At 44.7% G+C, this 23435-nt stretch overlaps 3 protein-coding genes across 3 annotated transcripts; 2 read left to right on the forward strand and 1 right to left on the reverse strand.

Annotated features, from left to right (window-relative positions):
- The first annotated feature begins 7834 nt into the window (after positions 1-7834).
- Positions 7835-9726, forward strand: ccdc43 (coiled-coil domain containing 43). The gene is made up of 5 exons (XM_067232875.1): positions 7835-8026; positions 8418-8508; positions 8686-8821; positions 9047-9102; positions 9262-9726. The coding sequence occupies exons 1-5, from the start codon at positions 7853-7855 to the stop codon at positions 9447-9449; spliced, it is 645 nt and encodes a 214-aa protein (XP_067088976.1). The 5' UTR covers positions 7835-7852; the 3' UTR covers positions 9450-9726.
- A 1375-nt stretch (positions 9727-11101) lies between these two features.
- Positions 11102-15317, reverse strand: moto (minamoto). Its single transcript, XM_067232741.1, has 7 exons — positions 15301-15317; positions 14255-14359; positions 13970-14044; positions 12271-13453; positions 12039-12173; positions 11423-11603; positions 11102-11280 (listed from the first exon to the last, which is right to left on the reverse strand). The coding sequence occupies exons 1-7, from the start codon at positions 15315-15317 to the stop codon at positions 11102-11104; spliced, it is 1875 nt and encodes a 624-aa protein (XP_067088842.1).
- A 1556-nt stretch (positions 15318-16873) lies between these two features.
- On the forward strand, positions 16874-19685 carry fzd2 (frizzled class receptor 2). Its single transcript, XM_067233220.1, has one exon. It carries the CDS (start codon positions 16994-16996, stop codon positions 18635-18637), a length of 1644 nt encoding a protein of 547 aa, XP_067089321.1. The 5' UTR covers positions 16874-16993; the 3' UTR covers positions 18638-19685.
- Positions 19686-23435: the final 3750 nt, after the last annotated feature.

Here is a 23435-nt window from a genome sequence, read left to right on the forward strand (position 1 = left end):
ACAAAGCGTGGCTAATGCATCAGGTCTGCCCTACCTGTGTAAATCTGTTCCCTTCTTTTTTTGATAACAATGTCCCAGTCTCCAATCGAACCCAGCCCATCCAACACAATCATGCCAACACGGCTGAGTTTGGCGTAGCATTCTCAGTCTCTCTGGAGTCTCACACTGGCGCCAACGTGGTAAATCCTTCTCAGCTGTGCATGAAGTGTGGCATGATGAGGCAGCTACCTAGCGATCCCTAAGCTTGCCTACAGGCTAGCAGGGCTGTGCTCCCACGCCACAGCACACCATGCAGGACAAAGACACAGAGAGGACACACTAGCACGACCCCAAAACACTTTTCAATTCTTCCTTTTCTGTTACATTGTAATTACGTGACGCCGTATATATATTGTATTTTTATGAAACTCAACTTTAAAATGAGCTTACATCCTGTTCTGGATCATATCACGCCATGTGTTGTGGGCTTTTGAGTCACAGATGAAGAGAAGAAGAGGAGGGCTCAGGAGAGAGGACGCCATAACGTCAATATCAGATCCATCCAGAAGGGCTGAATCAATAAAAAACATGGAACTCATAAAGCCTTGTCTCACACACACAAACAAAGAGGTAGAGAGAGAGAGAGAGAGAGAGAGAGAGAGAGAGAGAGAGAGAGAGAGAGAGAGAGAGAGAGAGAGAAAGAGAGAGAGATCAAGAGAGGGCAATGTTTCAGTGAAGGTCTCGGGGAGGATGAAAGGGCAGTTTGTAAAGGGTGAGCTTGTTAGTTCAGCGGAGAGACTATATCGAAAAGTGACCCGGCACACAGATAGACTGCATAAACACTCACACAAGCACGCAGCATTACACACACACACACACACACACACACACTCATCAGTTGTGCATGCATTGCTCTCAGAATGGTCCAGACCCCAACGACTTGGGGCCCCCGGTAACATCAATATCACACCAGAAGCTACCGTTCCATCTAGGCTCTGCCAGGTTCCCGCCTGCCAACCTCCCCTACAACCTCTCCCTCGTTTGCAAGGGTGGAATAAAGGATGGAGGCTTGAGAAGGTGGAGGAAAAGAAAAACAAAAGCGATTGATATAAATGATCTGCCGGCTAAGAGAACCCCCCTGGGCAGGGCCGGGCGAAGGTCCGTTCGATACCAATTGATCGTGGGAGGCCCAGGCATTCGTCTTAATTCAGACTAATTAGGGCGCTGGCTGACTAGGAGAGGGTTAGAGGGATGAGGTGTTAACCGGATGCGTGGGTGTAGGTGTGTGGTTGTGTGGGTGTGCATGTGGTTGATTGGAAGTGGTGGTGGTGGGGGGGGGAGGCAGAAAAGACCTCCCACATTACTAAAACAAGGCCCTGTGTTTACAGGGCATGGAGCAAGCGACGGATTAAGGAAATCAGTTTAGGAAACAACAACCGTCCCCACATTAGTGTCGACGCCAAGATAATTCCCTCGCCTTCCCCGGTTGCCCAACAGGCGGGATGGATGCTAATCCTCCTCTCGCCCTTTTTTTTCTTTTGAAACCCTTTTTTCCGTCTCTCTTATTTGTGTGAGTGCAGCTGATTTCCTTCAGCCAATTGATGTGACTCATCCTCGCTGCAGCTGGAGTTTGGGGGCGGAACACAGGCGCCGTCCCAGCTCCACATCTCCACGGAGATTCATCATAGGATTTAATTGGCTGGGGAGAAAAGTTGGGTTTGTACAGCCGAAACGATTGGAAAAAGCATGATTAATATGTGTTGTGGTGGCTAATGCCATGTGAAAAATGAAGGGCCGGGAGACTCTTGTGTGGGGATGAGGGGAACAAAGCTGTGGACACTTCAGGCAAATTGCTTGGGTGTGCAGTCCTAGCAGTGGGAGAGGCAGAGAGGCGGGAGGGAGTTTAGAGGCAAAGCCCTTTTAAAAGAGCGCCGCTTGGAGCAGCGGGGGGGGGGGGGGCAGCGGGGGGGGGGGGGGGGGGGGGTGAGTGGAGGGCTCAGATCTGAATCTGTCTGCCTCTGGGGGGGCAGGCGGGAGGCAGGGGAGGTCTCATTGAGACGGAGGGGCAACAGCCGGCTCCGTCAGGAGATTACTATCTCGCAGCACATTCACTCTCACTCACTCACTCACTCACACACACACACACACTGGAAACACTCCCAGACACACACTTCCTGGACTAGCTCACACACGGTTGAGTGAGAAACTGGGCCATACACAGTATCGGACATGCAGACAAAGGAGGGGAAATATCAGGGAGTAAAAGTGACAGACAGGCAGCGTATATATCTATCTGACGAGAGTCCATTGTGGACAGACAACAATCTCCAGACAGCCAGTAGTGACCTGTGACTCTGTCATTCACTCAAAGGCCAGGCTGAGATGCACAGAGGCATATCTCCCCCTCACGCTGGGATGCAAAGAAGCTATAACTACCCCCCGCGCACACACCTCACCCCTGTCACTCCTCCTACTATCTCCAACTGCCAAGCCTTCGTCAACCCCCCCCCCCCCTCCCACCCACCCCCCCGGCTCCGAATGAGCTCCACCGAACCTAACCTGAACATCCTCACCCACACTATAAATACCACTGCGTCTCCGACCACCATGTCGCTCATCTCAGATCAAATTAGGCAATCCATGTGGACGTGTGCCCTGAACTCTCCGCTCCTCGGCTCGAGTGTGAAGTTCTAATGACTGCAGAGCTGTCGATAGCGGTCCTAACTGACACCCGCTCCGCATGTCCTGAGGGGGACAATTAGGATGAGGTGGGAGAGTAAATGTAAGATGCTTCCCCTGATAAATGTTGTCATGGCTGCTTTTGGAACTAATAAGCAGTAATTGAGAAGACTGTGTCATCCCAGTCAATAATGGCACTCTCAAAGAGCTACTGCTAAACAGAATTCGAATCCCTCACAGATTGAATTGGAGAGACATCAATGTTCCTCTTCATTAACGCAAAAACACACACTCATACACACACATTCCCTCTCCAACCAAACAAATCCAACCCCCCAAAAAAACTACAAAAGGCCGATTTGTTACTATTCTGGAAAATTCCACCTGGAGATAATGCAGCCACTGAAGTTCAAAACAGTGGTACCTCCACAGACCGGCGAGTAAAACTATTTGGCTCTCTAAAGAGAGGTCAGGCACAGTGGTGGAGGCCGTCCAGATAAATCCGCTCCAATCAAACATGAGGAGAGCACAGGTGGCAGGAGACCGCGCTGCGCTGTCTGTGAGCGCGTGAGTGACGGCCACCAGTCGAGCAGGGCTGGCCGAGCCCAGGAGCAGACGTGACAACTCAGACCCGAAAACCTGCGCCCGCGCCAACACTCACACTGTGGAACCATGGGAAAATCCCAGATTCCCCTCCCTCTCCGACCTTGTTCCTCCGATGCTGTCAGACCCAAGGAGGGTAGGGGGTATAGACCAGAAGTTACGGACTTGTGCTGAATTTAAATGCAGAACCACTATGATTATATGCTGAGAGCTGGGTTTGAAGTCAAATAATGTTGACTACTGATTTGTCTAACCCTTTTTCGGATAGGTTATCTTGTTCGCAATCTCTATTTCTTAAATGACATGAGGCATAAGACCTTTTGGCAGAGGCAGTCCCTGAGGCGAGCTCTCATTTGCAACCCATTTGGGTAAATATTTGAGCTTGCATGTAAACAAGCACGTTGGCTGTGAGGAGTCAGCACGACCCTGTCAATCAGATAGGGCCTTTTCATGAGGAAAGACTTTGCTGAGCACTGGAGACAGACATTTTCACAAATCCCGACAAAACAACCCTTAAACCTCAGAGAATCACAACGACCTTTTAGCTTTCCTTCCCCTCTTTCTTTCAGAGCCAACACCCCCCCCCCCCCATCTCCGATGCCCCACACCAAGCCAGGTCTTCAATTTAATTCCCCATCTGTGGCCCGCTTGAAATATTATCCCAGAAATGAGATCCGTGACCCTGAATACAGAGTGAGGAAACAGCAGGAAGAGAAGGACAGGGACGTGGCCTGATCCCTGGCCTGGAAGCACGGCCTGGCACTGGGACCAGTTCTGGATTCCCTCCTAAAGTGGCAGAGCTAAATATTTGCCCTCCTCCACTTGGCTGTCTAGACGTGTTCAGCCACCTCGTCTCCCGGCCCCACAGCCCAAGATGGGCAGGTGCTGGCACAGAGAGCCAGGCAGGCTGCCAGACCAATGCCAAAAAAGTTTCTCCTCACAGTGGGAGGTCATGAAAGTTCACTAACCTGGAAAGAATAGCTTTTGCGTTTGGAAAACCTCTGGGCCACAGTTAGGGGAGTCAAACGCACCAAACGAGAGAAGAAAAAAAACGCTGTCAACTGGTCTTTGTGCTTCCCGGTGATTTCCAGAAAGGAAACCTCAGAACTCTAAGAGTGGTCTCCCCGGACGACGCTGGGTTCCACTGCATATTCATTACCTCTTTCCATGCTCATGTGGTGGTGTTTTTGTGGTTCTGTCTAAAGAGCTGGCAGGAGGGAGCCACAGCGATGTCTCTCCGGGGGGGGGGGGACACAGGGGGAAGTCCGCCACCAGTTTTAACCTCACATCCTCCGTGCCAACAACCAAGACCGGCCCTCATCACCAATCCACCCTCAGCTCAGTTCCGGTGAACTGTTCTCCACCTAACAGTCACCGTAGCAACCTGAAAGCCACAGAGCCACAGGATGGACGACACGCAGCTCACTCCGGGGTGTGAGGACCATCACAGATGGCTCCTTGCTTAGTCCTGTACAACGCCTATTCAAATGTCTTGGTTTTTTGGCATGTCACATTAAGCAGTGCAAGGGTGCATGTGTGTGTTTGTGTGTGTGTGTGTGGGGGGGGGGGGGGGGGGGGGGGGGGCTTGCCTAGTTTTTGTGTTGTTAAATATTGTAAATTGACCCTTTGCTCTTCTAGGGGTTGGTGTGTGCTGTCACATTGACGCTGGAGCACCAAAGATGTTGACAGAGAGGACATTGCACATTGTGGCCGTAGGGGTTCTTTTTAAGCCGAAAACAGGAGTGTGTGTGTGTGTGTGTGCTTACATGTGGGTGTGTGTGTGTGTGTGTGTGTGTGTGTGGGGAGGGAGGGATGCCTGTGGAGCAGAGCATGTGGGCGCCCACCCACTCAGTGGCCTCGCGGCCCTCTCGTCACTTTGCATCAATCCGCAGCCTCTGCGATAAAAATAGGACAGCCGCCCTACAGCAATACGCAACACTGAGAGAGGAGGCAGCATTCTGGGGCTCCCCTGGGTCTGGACTTCTCTACTTGAGACATGACTGAAGCAGTGGTAGTCTATCGTCATGCCAGCCTGACACTCACACCCAGTGCTCTGCCCCCCTCTCTGTCTCTGTCCTGTCCTACTTAACCTTCCCTCTCCTTCTGCTCTTCAGAGGCCAGGGACACACGCAACTGTACAACACCAGTAAAGCCACAGCAGGAAACACAGTGTACACAGTTAAAAACTGTGTTTTTGTGTGTAAAAACTGTTTTTTGTGTAAAAACTGTGTTTTTTTTGTGTTAAAACTGTGTTGTTACCTACCTGTAAAAACACTACCCAGTCCCTACGAAATCCTACGAGTCCTACGAGTCCTATTTTTCAATACAGTTAAGGAGTTTGTCTTTAAACATGGTTCACTTGGTTTTTGCATGTTGCACCTCAGCTATGTGTCAGGGTTTATTTCAAAATGACATCTTATGTCAATCTAATGACTTATTATCACAATCAAATAAAATGATAACTATGAATTACATCTATATTAATTCAGTCATTATCATATAACTTGTATCTCAAATATATTTTGAGATAATAAATGTATCTCTATAGCACCGAATAACTCAATATAATGACTTAGGATCTCAATATTATGACTCAATATCATGGCGTATCTGAAAATAATGACTTAAGATCTCAATATGAATTAGTATCTCAATACGACTTATTATTTTATTGGCTTTTCGAATAGTTCTAATAATACAGTATGACTTATCTCAGTGTAATGACTTATGGGCTCTGGACTCGTCGGAGACGGAGCAGTACACCAAAATATAGCTTACCAGTTACACACGGAAACTTCCCTGTGGCATTAAAGGGGCTTCACACTTCATTACTGCGGTGCCAGCGATGTGTGAAGCCATTACACAGGAGCAGGGAGAGAGAGGTCATACCCCAAACATACTGAGTGCTCTCTGGTTGCAGGAGGCCAGTCACTCGGAAATCCAGCTCCTTTATTATTCAACTAGCTGAGAAAAAGGAGCATATCTACGACATATAAAGGCTTATTTCAGCATTCAGTGAAATAAACAAATCGAAGTATTTGTTATGAGAACAAAGTTACTAAAGGCTTATATATGCTTCTGCGTTTTTCGAAAAACGGACACATGGGAACGCCCTCTTCTCCGAGGAACGCCCTCTACGAGCTCTCCGTCAGCCCTCGGAGAGCCCCGGAGAGCTCGACGTGCACCTCCTGAATTTTCTAACTATCCGTCGTGAGCGACGGAGAGCTACGGAGACCCCCTTGGCTGTGATTGGTCAGTATTAAGAATCGCTTGTGTCAGCGGCGGGGGCGGGGTTGCCGGGATAAACAGGACGAACAGAATCCTTTGACCGCCATTGCTGTAAGTTTTCACAATTCATATTTCAGCTAAACAGTACATGTAAATCAGCATCTGAATTAAAATGTGACGAGAAATGGGCAGTGTAGTTGCTGAAAATGTGCGTATTTTATTGATGAAACGGCTCATTTGTAAATTTGCTCCGACTTCTCGATAACCTAGGTAAATAAACACTCCACGACGATTTACAAAAAATCGTTGCGTCACCTACTCTTCTGGCGGTGAATTGTTTTCAGCACCCACAGCCCACGGAGAACGATAACCGCAGTCTATCCGTCCGTATCCGTGCGCCCGCCCATCCGTAAACGGAGACGCAGAAGCATATTGCGGCCTTAAGACTGTGGTCCGGTTATAAACTCTGTGTGCTTATCTAAAGTTAAAGTTGTGTCTTCTATCGCCACCCAGTGGTACAGAGTGGGATAGAAATTCAATACCTTCGATACGACGTCTGCACTGAAAGATGATCATTAAGTGGAGGTTTGTATTCTGTATAAATTCAGATCCCCAAAATTCAACCCAAAAAACTTTGACCCCAGGAAATGCACCCCCTGATAACTCTGACTAGGAAAGTGCCATATGCATGAAACTTACTCTGGTTACTCATACTAATCAATACATGCATGAAACGTACTCTGGTATGGAAGCAAATCAGTGACATAATGTTTTGTGTGACATTTGTTTGTGTGATATTTAAACACAGAATTTGTTGGTTTTGAATTCACCTTTTTAGGTGAATTTTATTCATCTGTTTATGCTGGGATATACAGAACAGAAATTACAACACCTTTACTGTTGCTAATTTCTTCATTAAGAAATCCGAGCTGTAGCACTATTAAATGACTTCAGGTAGGATTTTTTTTTTTTTTTTTTTACAATTCATAGTATAAATATATACTGAATATATTCTGATGCAAAGACCCAATTTACAAAAACGTTCCAGTAAAGGACGAATGTTTTCATAAATTTCTGGGTCCTGGAAGTCTGGCTCCCTCGTGCGGCAAGCAACTGTCATTGAATTGTGCAGAATGTGGAAACGCAACGGCCGGCAACGTAAATCATGCAACACATACGAAGTTTGTTTTATTTCCTACTACTAACATTATTTTTGCGTTAATTGAGAAGTCTTCAAGGGCATTCGGGATACATAAAGAAAATGTGCAACCAGCTGGCACAAAATAAGTGACGATAACTAGGAAGTGTAGCAGGCAATGTTCGCGACAGTCTCGTGGTGTCTTTAGGACCCAACAGGGCCATCATGGCTGCGCCCGTGACAGACGCCGGGGAGTTTGAAAGCTGGCTAAATGATCGACTAGATTCGTTGGAGGTGGATCGCGAGGTGTATGGAGCGTATATTTTAGGGGTCTTGCAAGAAGATGAAACTGATGAGGAGAAGGGAGATACATTACAAGGAATCCTATCTGCGTTTTTGGTGAATACGTTATCGGCATGCCACCATGCTCACTCGATCTCTCACCACCATAACATGTTGGCTAAAAGGAGTTAGCCAGTAACTTACTGTTACGAACACGTGTAAAGTTATCTAAATAACTATGTTATACAGCGTCTTTGTAGCTACTACAATCTGTTCATGTTTTTGACACCGTCTAAAACTAAACTTAGCGCTCCTCTGGGAAGCTGACTGCTAGCTTCCCTAGTCTATAGTCTGCGTACTACTAGTGCACTTTCTAATTTTAGAGTCAGTACTAGACTGATGCTTCTGCTCAGTCATTACAGACACGCAAACTAGGATATGTTGCCTCATGTGGATATAATTCCTGTTGTCTAAAAAAAAGGTTTAAGGTTGGCTGTCTCATTCACAGGACGAGGACTCACTTGATAACGTCTGTGGAGAGATCATTAGACAGTGGACCGAGCGCAGTGCCCGATCTACCTCCAAAAGCGATGTAGATGGTATGATGCTGTATAAAAGAAACGGTTTCACTCTTTGTAAAGAACACCTTTGGAATGCATCACTTATTAGCTTATATTAAATGTAATCAATATTGGTAGATATATACACAAAGTACATGCATACATTTCAGTTCTTTCTGGCCTTCACCACCACTAACTCTGTATCTGAATTTGTAGTTGAGGTACAGGCCATCGCCAGCATGATAGAGAAGCAGGCCCAGATTGTTGTGAAACAGAAGGAGGTGTCTGAGGAGTCCAAGAAGAGGAAGGAGGCACTTTTGGCTCAATATGCCAATATTACAGACAACGAAGAATATCCTTTGTTGGGTTAATCTGTTTTAATTGATCATATTACTTTAGGTGTGCAGAATGTCGCATTCTCGACTGATTCATTACTTGTGGCACACAGAAAATGCGGTGCCAGCCTATCAATCAAAGGTTGTTGTTTTAACCGTACTTACAGGTATTTTACATTTAACTCAACATCTTGTTGTGTAATCTTCCTGAGAACCAGTGTCAATTTCCTTAACAAGACCACTGAAGCTGAAGAAGAGGAAACAGCCGGTGGAGCTTGTGTACCAAGTGGTGAAAAATGTATCCTTTCCTATTCCTTCTTTGTGCACATTGTGTATCATACCTGGAAACTACAATATGGCTTGAACGTAGCTCAATAGAAAAAGTGCGTCATAGTTCCCGTTCGTTGTCGGACGTGTGGCGGGTTTAGACGCGAGTCTCCTTGACCTAGAACCTCAGCCCTGTTCAAGAACACCAACGTGGAGGAGGTCCTGAACCGGAAGAAGCAGCAGCGCGATCAGGCTAGAGACGACTCCCAGAAGAAGAAAGAGCAGGACAAGATGCAGCGAGAGAAGGAAAAGCTGTCCAAGCAGGAAAGAAAAGACAAGGAAAAGAAACGAACGCAGAAAGGGGAACGAAAAAGATAAATCTTGAGGGTGACGGTGGACAGTGACAGGGTTTTGTAAGCGGACTGTGTCTAGCCCATCGTTGATGCATCTGAACGTGACTTCCTGTTGAGCTTCGGCGAGTTAACTTTTCGTTCTTTGTAACATTTTCATACACTGCTATACGTCTAAGATTCTACCAAATGTTCTCTAAAGTATTTAGAGATATTTAAAGTGTTTAGAATGCAGATAATTTGCAGCTCGTTTTCCACATGAACTGGGTCAATAAAGGAACTCAACTCTTTAGTTGAAGAAACAACTGATGTTTGATCATGGACTGCACAAACATGTAACCTGTCTCTTAAAATGAGCTAACTTGATGCTGATTTTTCTTTCAACGGTTTAAGTTTCTGCTTTTGAAGAATGAGTACACCTTCTATAAGAAATATCTAGCAACTTTTTACATTAAGTAAATACACCACTTGTTTGTTTCTTGCTCATGCTTAAGATGCTGTCGTGTGCAATGAGCCACTATTGAAAATGCCTTGTCTCTACTTTTAAGTATAGAGGCTAACACAACTATTATTTTGGTACAAAATAACACCAAGGGATTTAATCAATGAATATTCACTCATTTATGGAGGTTTTAACAAATCGTTTCTTCTTTACCTCAATACCTGTCATATATTCACTGAACAAGCAAAGATCTGCAAACAGCCTTTTAACAAAAGTTCGAATTTATTGAAAGATATGTTTTTGTCAGTTTTTTCTTAGTTTATGTGATGAAATAACTTCCTACAGAAAATCTTTGGGAAACATTTATTTTGAACGTGAACAGAAATTTAAGGGATGTGAACATTTTGCTTGTTCTCATACTTTATTGTTTGAGGGTAAATTAAAAAATGCACCAACTATCTCAGGTTATCAGGAAACACAAAGCTTCAAAAGTTGTCGACTGATTAGTATGTGAACATGGAAAATATATGGAAAAATGTATTCCATTACCAAGCTCACTTAACAAGTGTAATTTTCACTAGTGATTGACCAATTTGTTAAAAATATGTAAAAGCATCCTATGAACTGGATGCCAAATGACATTTTAATAAATAACAAAAATTTAGATTTTCAAGATTATATCCATTAATCTCAGCTATGACACTAATTCATGTCTCCAATTACATTATACAGGATTAATTACATTTCATACTAGACTCCTATCTACAAGAACAACTATTAATTATGTTTTATCAAAACTAGTGATCCCTAACAAAGCTATATGAAACCCATTATCTTTGTAACAAGTACAAGGATAATTTCCTTCATTATAACAATAGTGAATATGGTACTGTATATCATTTTACAGAGATCACCACATGGCTGATAAAACACCACTGATAAGAATATGGACCCCTCGAGTTATAATAGAGTTGAACTGCCATTTCAAAGTAATTTAAACAAACCCTTGCCTTACATTGTTCTTACACAGATCACAAATTAGATTTTGATTTCAAGACTGAAAATATCCAACTGAATATTTATAACTTAAATTTGCCCAAACTGAGCTTTGTGTACGACAAAGTGAACTCGTAATATATAGTGGTGCTATAAACATTTCATCCATGCACACCAATGTCATCCTCAGAGGTCTGTGACATTGTGTGATGTGATGTGTGAAGGCCAGTGTGGTGGAGGCCTCAGAACAGCCCAGGTCTCAGTCTCCTCCCTGGGCTGCTCTCCTGGCTGTCGCCCTCCTCCTCCAGCTTGTCAGTGGAGCTCTTGGGCAGTGTCATCTGGAGAGCACACCACAGGGCAGTGCGGGCCTTCCTGGTGGTGACACAGAGGTCCCTCAGTGCTGTGGCCAGCAGCAGGATGTCTGGCAGAATGAGAGGACCTCAGATGTAATCAAGCAAGCAGCTTATTCAAGAGCAAAGATTTCCCATTTTGAGGCTCCTTGTTTAGAAAGGACAACGCAGATAGGGCCACGAATTCTGTATAAAGCTTATTGGAGGAATTACCTCTGTCCTCTCTGATATGGCCCCCTCCATGCCTCTGCCGGCAGGACGTGTTAATGAATTCCTCCTTGCGTCTGGCCTGGGTGATGTAAATAGCTTCTTGATGTCTGTCCAGCGTTGAACTGATATTGGCATGGAATGGGATGCTGCGGAGTCGTTCCATCTTACCAAGAAGACTCACCACCTGAGATATTTAAATGGATGATTACGGACCACGGGTGCGTTTCCCGAATGCGTCGTAAGCCTAAATTGATCGTAGAATCCATCGTACGACGAACCTTAAGTTTTACGGGCCGTTCCCAAAGACATCGTAGCTAAAGTGTCTCTTGAAAATTCGTAGCTCTTGAAAGCGCATGGATTAGCCTACTCCTTAGGAGCATGTTTGGGAAACGCACGTAAGAAATATCGATGGTTTCGTTTTATGCTTGATCGTTGCTACGATTCATTGTTATCGGGAAACACAGCCCACAACATTTGATGTGTGTCTTTCCAAAAGCCACATATACGTACTGTATTGTGTCCAAAAATTATTATATAGCAATAAGACTATTATTGAGTATGGTTAGAAAACAGGCTATGGGTGAGACTTGTTTTTGTTGCGATATTTTTGATGTCTTACCCTGGCCAGCTCTCGAATCTGGTCCACGATGAGACGGTCGACTTTGGAGGGATTAGGAGGGACTTTTGGGAGGGCATTGCTGCTTACAGTTGAAATCTGCCTCCCAGGATAAGTCTTGGTAAGAATCACCTCAGTCTGAAACACAAAACAGAAGATGGCTTTTAATAAACACATCTAAATTGAGAGATGAATATTTAATTATATACCACGTCTATAACACGTCTTTGTTTACCTTCTTTCTTTCCTTCTCCAAGAGCCTCCATTGGTCATAGCTGTCTTCCAGGTGGCAGTGCAGCTGGCTCATTGGTCCACCACGGTTCCTCATCATCCTTGGGGACCTCAGGTCAAATGACATCCCAGGATACAGGCCCTCTGCACTGGATCCCATTAGGTCAAAGGGGCTGAAAGCTGCAAACTCACTGTCTGGCAGCAAATCACACAAGTCAGTGAGCGGGACACAGCTTCCATACGGGAGAGAGGACCTGGAGTTGAAACCGGATGAAGTCATGGTGGGCATGTGGCAGTTGCTCTGTCTGGGGTTGCTCACAGGGTACATGTAGGGCGGAAAGGCTGACGTCTTCCCCATGCTGATGTTGCTCAGTCCCCCTGCAAATCTCTGAGAGCCGTACATGGTTCCCTGGTTGTCCAGGTAGGGGTTATGCAGAAGCCCCTTCTTGTCTCCCTCTCCCATGTGACTGCCTGTATGAGGCTTGGTTGTCTTTCCATCCATGCACTGTCCAGAGTAGGCCTCACCCACCAAGCCCGCCATGGGTATTCTCTTCTTATTCGGCTGAAAGTCTGCATCTCCTCCTCCCCTTCTCAGCCCATCCATGGCCAGTCCTAGTTGGCTCTGTCCTTCCCGGTTGTGGAGCACTGGCCCATCTCCCTGATTGAAATCTTGAATGCAAAGTGAACCTCTCTGTGTTTGTTGCGGGTGTTGAGGCACAAACTCGGACACAGAGTGAGATAGCATATTGTTGGAGCCAGACGACACACAGTTGCTCCTGATGAGCTTGGGCTTATTCTGTAGCTGGTTCTGCTGGCTGGGATGTGAGAAGAACTGGTTAATATTCGGGTTCATGGAGAGTGAGCTGTTTCCTTTCTGGCCGTTCATCTTACTCTGATACATGTTTGCAGGATTGGAAGCTGTAGACAGGGCTTTTGGTTTCTGGAAGTACTCAACAAGTTGGGGACCAAATTCAGATACATCTTTGGACATGAAGTCACTCTGCTGTGGCAGCTTACTTCCTCCTCCATCAGTCTCCTGCTGCACTGCCCCAAAGTCCCCTCCCAGTTCTTTATGAAACTGCATGGTTGGAGTATTATGTGCCTGCATTCTGGGGCTGGCGAATTTCCTCTGTTCAGCCATGCTGGCTTCGTATTGCATCTGTGCAGTCTGGCGGCTCTGGGATTCCCTGGCACATGAGTTGTCTTGCTCACCAACCATTAGGGATTGCATATTACAGGCCAGTTTGTTGACATCTTGCATTGCATACTGCTTGAATCTCCTGGGCATTACGCTGTTTAGACCAGCGTAATCTTCATAATAGTGATCAAAGCCATGGCTATTGATCTTGTTTTGGGGTTGAAATGCTTCCATGTGATCAGAGAGAGAATGCACTGACACACATGGTCCTTCAACATCAGATGCACTGTACTCGTGCTTACTCTGTCTCATCTTAGACAGGTAGGAGTTCCCCACAGTAGGCAACTGTAGACCTGGTGGTTTCTGAAACTCTTGATTCTGGAGAACGTAGCTGTTCATGTCTTCGAGGCAGGAAGAGAAAAGCCACTGTTCACTGGAATCTAAGCTGGTGAATCGCTGGTACATCTCCTCTGAATCCCTGTTTATTGACTGATCTAGTGTTTTATTCAAAGGCTCATGGTAGGCATGACTTGGCAGAAAGGGTGGTGGGAGATGGATTTTTGACTCTGGCTGGAGATATTGCTGGTAATCCTCCCTCATGCACTTTGGAGACCAGACAGAATTTGAATTGGGTAATGCCCTGAAAGAAAAGTTAAGTTCTTAAAAGTTAGATTTGGGATACCTTAGCTAATTGTACACTGCGATAAATGTTTACTTTCATTTATGCAAACATAGTTACCATCAGAGTCAGACAATGCCTTTTATTAAGATACATTTCCAGGGATAGCTTGACAACAGCAGTAAAATCGTATTCCCAACCTCACCCCTCCACTGGACACAAGATACTTACTCTTCACTGTAATAACTGTCCATTTTATCAGCTTCTCCCAAGATATCTGACACCAACCCATACAGATCAGCTTCACTTCCACGGTCATTTCCATCAGTAAGATTTCTTGAAGAAAGAAACGTAGGATTACTCGTTATACATCTCAGTTCAAACTGCTGGACATTAAAATATCACTCAATGAAATACCTTAGGATTGTTTTAGCCTATTCTAGATTGTGGGTATTCATTCAATAATTTAAATCTATAAAGATGACTACATCAAATGTATCTTGTTGAATTATTTGATTTTCATAACTATAGCCCTCTCATTAACTAATGATTCATTACACATAGAATTTCTATCGTGTGAAACTTTTAGTCAATGAATTTACCTGCTTTTATTGTTCTGCGCACATTCAATGAGTTGGTATGGATCATCATGAACAGACCATGGAGTGTAGGGCATCCCAGGTTCCTCTGGCAGAGAGAAATTGGATAAAGGTAGGAATGGTGGAAACAGACTCCCATTGTCTCCAGTTCCACAAGCCTGTAATACAAAAACAATTGATACTTATTATAAATATAAAGCTCAACTATACACCAGTTAACCCTTGTGTAGTCTTATCTGCATCTTCCCCTTTTCCTGAGATTCAAAAAGGACCCAACATCACTAAACCCTCAAATAAAGGCTTGATTTCATTTTAAACCCCAAATCTATTTAGGATGAAACAACCTGTCATTCAACACAATCTTTGCTTCCCCTCTTCACCGTGCAGAAAGGCTGCATTTGCAAAGATTGCAAAGACTAGAGTGGACCTGTTGGGCACTGAAATGTGTACTTAAAGCTTCAGCAAAGACAGAAATGGGGGTCCTGTAATTTTTTCTTAATTCAGCTCATGCATAAGTGTATACCTGGGGACATATCAAAGAGGGAGTATTAAGATGGCCGACCTGTTGTTTGTGGGTTGAAAAGAGAGAGTCTGGTCCAAATGAAGTGCCTTGAAATCGATCAAATGCCATTCTGACTCCTCTTGTACTTCCACCGATTCTACCTTTTACACTATCACTGGCCTAAGGAGACCATTTTATCAGAATCAATCGGGTTAAATAGGAAAATTATCATTAGGATTACCAAATCAAGCATTGATAATATACTTAGTATTTAACTAAATATTAGTTAATATGTTGTTACTAAGCAGTAATGTACTATGGCAGTTGTGCTATCCAATAGGACGTGCGTAGGAGAAGAGATGTTGTAAGGAAAAGCGGGTTTTCACTAAAAGTAAAGCGGTATTCCCCATCTCCTGCCTCCTTTCTCTACAACACAAATATGTAGTAATATGTATATCTACATCCCCAACTGGGTCGTGTAGGCTAGCATTGGGGAAGATAGGACTGAAATAATGTCATTGTATTGATAATGCTAGCTATCTTCTACTATCTGGCTAAATTTTCATTAGAACCATTCACAATTTGTAGTGGGAAACCAAAAGTTTAACAATATTTCCCAGCTAGCTGGCTACTATAGTAACTAGTTGGCTAGCACGACCATATACGGAATGCTTGACTCCCTAGTAGTTAGACTAGTTATATATTAACACGTAAGCCTGCTTACCTCCATAATTGACCGGTCCAGGTTGCTGAATTATTAAATAATTGATTCGTACAGGTAAATATTCACCATTTCATTATTGACTTCTCACTAGAGGAGCTGACTAAAACCGATTTACTGGGATGACGTGAGGTAAGACTCGGGCATGCGATCTCGAGCGCCCAGCTTGAGTTAGCAGTGTGTGTGTGTGGGGGGGGGGGGGGGGCGTAGTATACATGATTGGCGGCTATGACAACACGGAAGCACAATTAGCAGTTTTTGCTGCTGCTCAACACTTAATAATTCTGTGTCAACAACCAAAACGGAGATTGCCAAAGTAGCGGAAAGTCGCTAGATTTGTTGCTGGTCACTAGATACGATTTTTTGTAGCTGCCAGCTAGCTTTTTATAAATTAGGTCTAGTGGCCTACTACTACTCGTTGCTACTCTGTTCGCTCGTCACTATCATAGACTATATGGTCGTCAACGTCCTCCAGCGATAATCTTACTACTGTCTACCATGTTATTGGCCCATTAGACTTTCCAGCCAATGAATGATCAATGGGGGATGGGAACATCCAAAAGGCATAGCAACAATAGTTTTAAGAGAATGGATTTTATAAACACCTCACTCTCAATAGAATGCTTATCATTATAGCTTTGCCCCTCACTACTAACAAATAACTTCCGAAACGTTATGTTGTGTATTGATTTGATCACAACTTCACAAGAGATTGCTATACAACTTGCATGGACACAGAGAAAATTATGATCAATATATTATTACTGGATAGACTATCAAACGTACACATAAATAGATAGGCCGATAAAGCGTACATGGGACAAACATTATAACCCGGGTGGAAATCGGTTTCAAGACCCCCAGATCCCTCCTCCCGTACTCCCAATTTCACAAAATTGCAGGGGGAACTTGAAACGGTCTGATTGGACCATGCTAGTCGCACAAAGGAAAAGTCAAGCAGCTGCAGCTCACTGACTGCAAGCGAGGCGAAGGGATAAATAGCGAGCTCACTTTTCTCTTTTGTAACTGCGTTATTTAGCTACCTAAAAGTGTCACAAACTTCCTAATGCTGCGGAATACAAATAGATTTACATTGCATCAACTTATCTGGAACCAATAACCCAAACAGGAGTTGAGTTAAAACAAAAATGATTATCCATAGGAGTTTCGTTACTCTCGCATTTCTACTGCCCTCATTGATCTCAGGACAGTATCAAGGAGATAATGGAATAGCAGTTCCTGACCACGGATTTTGTCAGCCTATTTCCATACCACTATGTACGGACATAGCCTACAATCAAACCATTATGCCAAACCTTCTTGGACATTACAATCAAGAGGACGCTGGACTGGAGGTGCATCAGTTTTATCCCTTAGTTAAGGTACAGTGTTCACCGGAGCTCAAATTTTTTCTTTGCTCAATGTATGCTCCCGTATGTACAGTACTGGAGAAAGCCATTCCACCGTGCCGCTCAATCTGCGAGAGGGCCAAGCATGGCTGTGAGGCGCTCATGAACAAGTTTGGTTTCCAGTGGCCTGAGCGTCTACGGTGCGAGAATTTCCCCGTGCTTGGCGACGGTCACATTTGTGTTGGTCAGAATGAATCAACTGCCACTGTTCCACCCGTTCTCATGCCAGTCCCTGGAACTCCGGGAGTCCACGTCTACTCCACACCTGATAGGCCTTTCCGTTGTCCTGCCGTGCTCAAAGTCCCATCCTATCTTAATTATAAATTTATGGATGAGCTGGATTGTGCTGCACCATGTGAACATTCGAGAAGCAGTGGGGGCTACATGTTTTTCAATGATAAAGAAATACAGTTTGCTCGTATTTGGATCCTCATCTGGTCCTCCCTCTGCTGTGCATCCACCCTATTCACGGTGACCACATACTTGGTGGACATGCAGCGTTTCAAATACCCAGAGAGGCCTATCATTTTCCTGTCTGGCTGCTATACCATGGTCTCTATAGCATACATAGCTGGCTACTTCCTGGGGGACAAGGTGGTGTGCAATGACAGTTTCAGCCCCGAGGGTTATAAGACCATTGTACAAGGCACCAAAAAAGAGGGCTGTACCATTCTCTTCATGATGCTGTATTTCTTCAGTATGGCCAGCTCCATCTGGTGGGTCATCCTGTCTCTCACCTGGTTCCTAGCAGCTGGTATGAAATGGGGCCATGAGGCCATTGAGGCCAACTCCCAGTACTTCCACCTGGCAGCATGGGCAGTCCCCGCAGTGAAGACCATTAGCATCCTGGCCATGGGGCAGATCGAGGGGGATGTTCTCAGCGGGGTCTGCTTTGTGGGCCTCAACACTCTAGACCCACTAAGAGGGTTCGTCTTGGCCCCCCTATTCATCTACCTCTTCATCGGCACCTCTTTCCTGCTGGCTGGCTTTGTGTCTCTGTTCCGCATCCGCACCATCATGAAACACGACGGCACCAAGACGGAGAAGCTGGAGCGCCTGATGGTGAGGATCGGCGTGTTCAGCGTGCTCTACACGGTGCCTGCCACCATCGTCATCGCCTGCTTCTTCTACGAGCAGGCCTTCCGTCACCACTGGGAGCTGAGCTGGGTCAGCCATAATTGCAAGGGCCTGGCCATCCCTTGCCCCATGCACAACCGCCCCCGCATGACCCCAGACTTTACCGTCTACATGATTAAGTACCTGATGACTCTCATTGTGGGAATCACGTCTGGCTTCTGGATCTGGTCAGGCAAGACCCTCCAGTCATGGCGCAAGTTCTACACCAGGCTCACTAACAGTAAGCATGGAGAGACCACTGTGTAGAAGAAGCATGTGGGACTATAATGTTTTTTTAAATTAGTTCTAATGCGTTCTAGAATACTTTTTTTTCCACTTTTCTACTTTCTGTCAGAGTGCTAATTTTATACAGTAATCAGATGCCACCAGTATTTTTCTAAGACATTTCCACAGATTTTGTACAGTTATGAATAAAAACACCAAATCATTGAAAAATGTGGTGAGCTTGACACAAGGACATACTGTTGATCTCAAAATGACTGAACATGAGTTCCTGAGCAAACAACAAGCATGGTTACCGAGTGCCATGTGCTGACAGGCTCTCCTCCCCCACTGTGCTCACCAGTCTTTTTTTAAAGTTACCAGCCATAAAACTCTCCCGTGAGAGTGAGCAACCAGCTGGGAATACAGGGAGAGGGGGAAGGAGCCTGAAAAAACAGCCCTTCTAGGACTTAATCTTTTTCTCTGTGAACATGTCAGATGTAATTAAATGCAACTGTAAATAGTAGTTGTAAATATATGAAAGTATATATTTGTATTTAATGAATGAAATGCTTTTGCGTACTGTCAGCTGTGCTCTGTTTGTTATTCTATTACCTATGAATGGAGCATTGCACACATTGTCCCGTCTGACACTGTTGCATAGCCTAAAGCTTTTGAAGTTGCTCCTGTAACAGAGCTGTACTCATTTACCTCTGATGTATCAAATCAGAGACTCATAGGATGTACACTTTCTCTACTCTGCCTCTATCCTACTCTCTCTCTCTCTCTCTTACCCCACACAAAGTGCCTTAAAGAGACATGGAAAGTGCTGGTTCTTGGATGAGGGGCTTAAACATTTGTACTATATGTCCTTTCTAGGTAGTGGGAAACTTATGTTTTCTTAATCTTACTAGAGAAGGCACCCCATGACTGGAACATTAGAAAGCCAAATTGATTCAATAACTGAATTAGTTGAATACTGCACGTAAATGTTGTGAATCTTGCAGTCATTTAATGATCAAATGCATTTCACATTATGGAAAGAGAGGACAGATGGGCGATGAAACAATAAACTCCTTATGATTTCATTTTTTTACTGTGTTTCCTTTGACTCGTTTCTTTGTTGTCTTGTTTTAGCAGTCATTTTTTCATAGTTTTGTCATCAAGTTGAACCCTCGAGTTCTTCAAAAACACACCTTTGGAGTTCTGAAGGCATGTAGGAATGCTTTTCTGTAGTACATTGTACTGTTAATGGATGTCAAATGTCATGTGCTTAAATGGAAGTCTGATAAAATGTGCTTTTTGTGGTTGAGACTAACAATGGCTCCTTTAGAAACATAAACCAAATAGTCTGCCTTATAAGCATAATTCTGTCTCTGCTGAGAGAGGTATCATATTTCCCCAAAATACATCCTAAAGGCATGTCGTTTCTCGGTCTTGCTACAATATAAAATCCTCTTTAGTCTCAAGTAATTCATCCTAAAGTTATGATCCGGTGCTGCAAAAGGGCATGTTTCACAATGCTTAGGCTGTACCTGAAATATTTTGTCGTTTGCCCTGGCTGGTTATCTATGTCTAACTTGGTCCTGCCCATGCACTTTCTCAATGTGGCCCTATCAGCCTGTATCTTTCCTGTCTGGTGGTCCGGTTCACAGTACTCTTAACCATGCCAATGTGTTGACATTTGAGTCATACCTTAACATCTGTTAGCTTTCAGACTGGGAGGCGACTGCCTTGGAAATGTGTTACCCATAGCTCTGGGCATGAATTAACATGGATAGCAGGAATGATATACCCTTAGAAGGCATATTAACTTTCAAGCCACCATGAGAGAAATGATGAGACTTGGTTTTTTGTGTCTCCGAGTTCTTATGGGAGGTTATTCATCCCTACATAAACAGTGAGGTAAAACACACAAAGTTAGTATTTTATCTTTCTTAAAGACTGCACTGTATGACACTGGATGCCCCCCAGTGACAGAATGACTGAAAGTGAACCACCTCTAAGATGATGTAATGAAATAAATGTGGTGTTGGAGAATGTGATACTCCCTAGGTCTTTAACACCTCCAGCTCTGCAGGTCATACTTCACATGCACACAGTAATACACTGCTGCTCCACTACAACTGGTTTAAACTGTGCAAGAAATTGCTCATAGAACATATTCTTAGGAGAGGCTTGACTACTTTGGTGCAGATGGTGAACCACAAATCTATTGCCCGAAGAGAAGACAGGAAAGTTATTATTTGTGTATTGATGAGGGTGCTAGATAAGGAGATAGGTTGCAACAAGAGACAACTCAGATTTAGGATTTCATAAAGAAACATTGCCTTGTTGGAGTGAAAGGGCATACATTAACCTGCCCTCCTTCTAGCCTGCCTCTGTACCTCATGTGTCTCCACCCCCACCCCCATCTCTCTTTCTCCACCCTGATCCACCTCTCTTTCCCTCTCCGCTCAAATGAATGGGGGGAATGCAGTGAGTCAGTGGAGCAGCGCTGGGCCTTGGCCCAGTGACAGACAGTCTCCTATGTGCTGCTCCCTTCAAAGGGCCGCTGAAACCTGACTAGCTCCTTATAAACAGGGCCGCCTGCCCTGAAGGCCCGCTTCCTGCGCTTAACTCAACTTAATGGCTGACTTGTTTGGTTTTTCACCGAAGCACGGGGAGACGAATGAGCGAGGAGAGAGAAAGGAAGGGGGATGTGGGTGGGGTGCACGTGGTAGGGAGATTGTTATAGAGGTAGGAAGGGTTTTGGGAGGTATTTTGGAAAATTCTGTTTAATTGGTGTGCTTCGTTCTTTCTCCAAGAAAAACAAAAGAGAAGAAGAAAAGGAGAATCAGGATGAGGAAAGATGTTGCTGCCATACTGTGAATCCTTAGACAAAATCCTTGGCTATCAGACCCTGAAAACTAAATTGTACCAGATGCTCAGATTCACTTTTCAGTGTTTTAAATGTACCCAGCAAAGCCGTTTTCACTTGATATCCTCTGGTCAGGAAGTTGAAGCCTGACTTGTGTGACCCAGCAGGAAAACTGCATAAGCTTTACAATGGATTTACCCCTGACAGGCTTAATATGTAGAGGAATGTCAAAAGCCTTCAATTCACAATGCCACACTCCTTTACAACCTATCAAGTTGAGACAACAAAGTTATCACACTGAGCAGATTACATGACCAACAGGAGGACTATCTATGTGGGTCAGACACTTACGGCTTTTCAACACCACTGGCTGAGTTTTCCAACACAGCCTGAGAATGAAAGCAAGTTTTGATTTCCTTCTCTATGCTGATCTCAGGTTTAAGTGTAACATGCACCCTCGTTTTCTCCTCGAGGGCAAGAAGGGACAAGCAGAGAAGGGGGCAGGAAGAATGCTCTTCAGCATGTTGACAATGTGATCTCACCTTGATGGGAACAGGGCCTCGGAGAGTGTCAAAAATATGGCTTGTGTTTTTTTCTGGAGGTGTTACTGTTCCTGGCTGTTTGTGAGGACCCATTGTTCATACCTATGGAGAGGCTGTGAGGTCCAAAGTTTCAAACAAAAATGTTGATATTTGTTGAAAACATTGTTGCCCAATGTCTTTATGGAAAATCAAGGGCTGCAAAAAATTTTACGGATAAGAAAAGTACTGGATCAAGGGAACAGATGGAGGAAGAAAGAAAAATCTACCTAAATCTGTTAGTGATCACGCCCTGGGGGAATCTCAAAGACAAGATCAGATCATGCTTTGAGCGCTTCTGCACATAGTACACATATTCGTTTTACGAAATGAAAGGCAGTTGAGTTTGTCCAGAGCACACACCACCTCTGAATCTCAACATCCTTGAAATCCTACAGTAACAGACATCCTATATGTTCCCTTTCCTCGTACCTGCCTCATGAACAGGAAGAGTTGGCGGGAGAGAGGAGGCTAAAATCCACATGTTCATATCTTTTGATACAGAGGCCCACCCCCCGGCCAGGTTGCCATAACAAATCAAGATCAAAGATTACCGATTCCTTGGATGGACACCAGTGAAGGACGGGAGTCAGGTGGCTGAGCGGTTAGGGAAGCGGGCTTGTAATCAGAAGGTTGCCAGATGACATTGTGTCCTTGGGCAAGGCACTTCATCCTACTTGCCTCGGGGGGAATGTCCCTGTACTTACTGTAACTCGCTCTGGATAAGAGCGTCTGCTAAATGACTAAATGTAAATGTAAGGACAGAAGAAACATCTTAAATCCACTCTCTAGAGCTGACTTCACTCAAACGGTTTGTTTCAGACATTCGGGCGGGACTGGCATTTATCAAATGTCCAAATGAACCGTTTTCCATTGACACATTTTTACATTCACATTTCTACCGAGCTATCCTAACGCTGTCCTGCTTTTGAACCATTTGCATAGATCAGAGGGGTTTGGTAACAGCAACAGGAGGAAAACAGAAGCAAACAGCTGTGGAGTGGCCTGAGTCCACCTACTCCTCCTCCCCCTCCATGGTTCAGTCTCACGCCTCACGCACACCATTTGTCTGGGCTTTTATTGCCTGCTGAGCACACAGGCCACTCAAGGGTGGTTTCGGCAAGATGGGTGGATGAGGCTCGGAGAAAGCAAACACACACACATACGTTCGTAATAACAATAATACAACATTTGAATCTTCCTCTGCTGTAATGTAGTTGGAGTATGCCAACCTGGTCCCAACCCCTTGGATGTGTATGGTGAAACAAAGAGAGAGAGAGACAGAGAGAGAGAGAGAGAGAGAGAGAGAGAGAGAGAGAGAGAGAGAGACAGAGAGTGGGTGCGCCCAGAGCTGCTCCAGCTGCTACACAGAAAGGTGCCGACAGCTGCGTTAAGGATATTTTGG

The sequence above is a fragment of the Osmerus mordax genome, chromosome 3 (assembly GCF_038355195.1).
Source record: "Osmerus mordax isolate fOsmMor3 chromosome 3, fOsmMor3.pri, whole genome shotgun sequence".
Classification (NCBI taxonomy): Eukaryota; Metazoa; Chordata; class Actinopteri; order Osmeriformes; family Osmeridae; genus Osmerus; species Osmerus mordax.

Bases quoted from the DNA above. Each gene is read 5' to 3' on its own strand.
- moto (XM_067232741.1), bottom strand. The intron at 12,174-12,270 runs GTAAACAAAGAC...TTTGTGTTTCAG, and splicing joins TGGAGAAGGAAAGAAAGAAG to ACTGAGGTGATTCTTACCAA. The intron at 11,281-11,422 runs GTAATTCCTCCA...TCATTCTGCCAG, and splicing joins CCATATCAGAGAGGACAGAG to ACATCCTGCTGCTGGCCACA.
- fzd2 (XM_067233220.1), top strand. From the start codon at position 16,994: ATGATTATCCATAGGAGTTTCGTTACTCTCGCATTTCTACTGCCCTCA.
- ccdc43 (XM_067232875.1), top strand. From the start codon at position 7,853: ATGGCTGCGCCCGTGACAGACGCCGGGGAGTTTGAAAGCTGGCTAAAT. The intron at 8,027-8,417 runs GTGAATACGTTA...TCTCATTCACAG, and splicing joins GAATCCTATCTGCGTTTTTG to GACGAGGACTCACTTGATAA. The intron at 8,509-8,685 runs GTATGATGCTGT...CTGAATTTGTAG, and splicing joins CTCCAAAAGCGATGTAGATG to TTGAGGTACAGGCCATCGCC.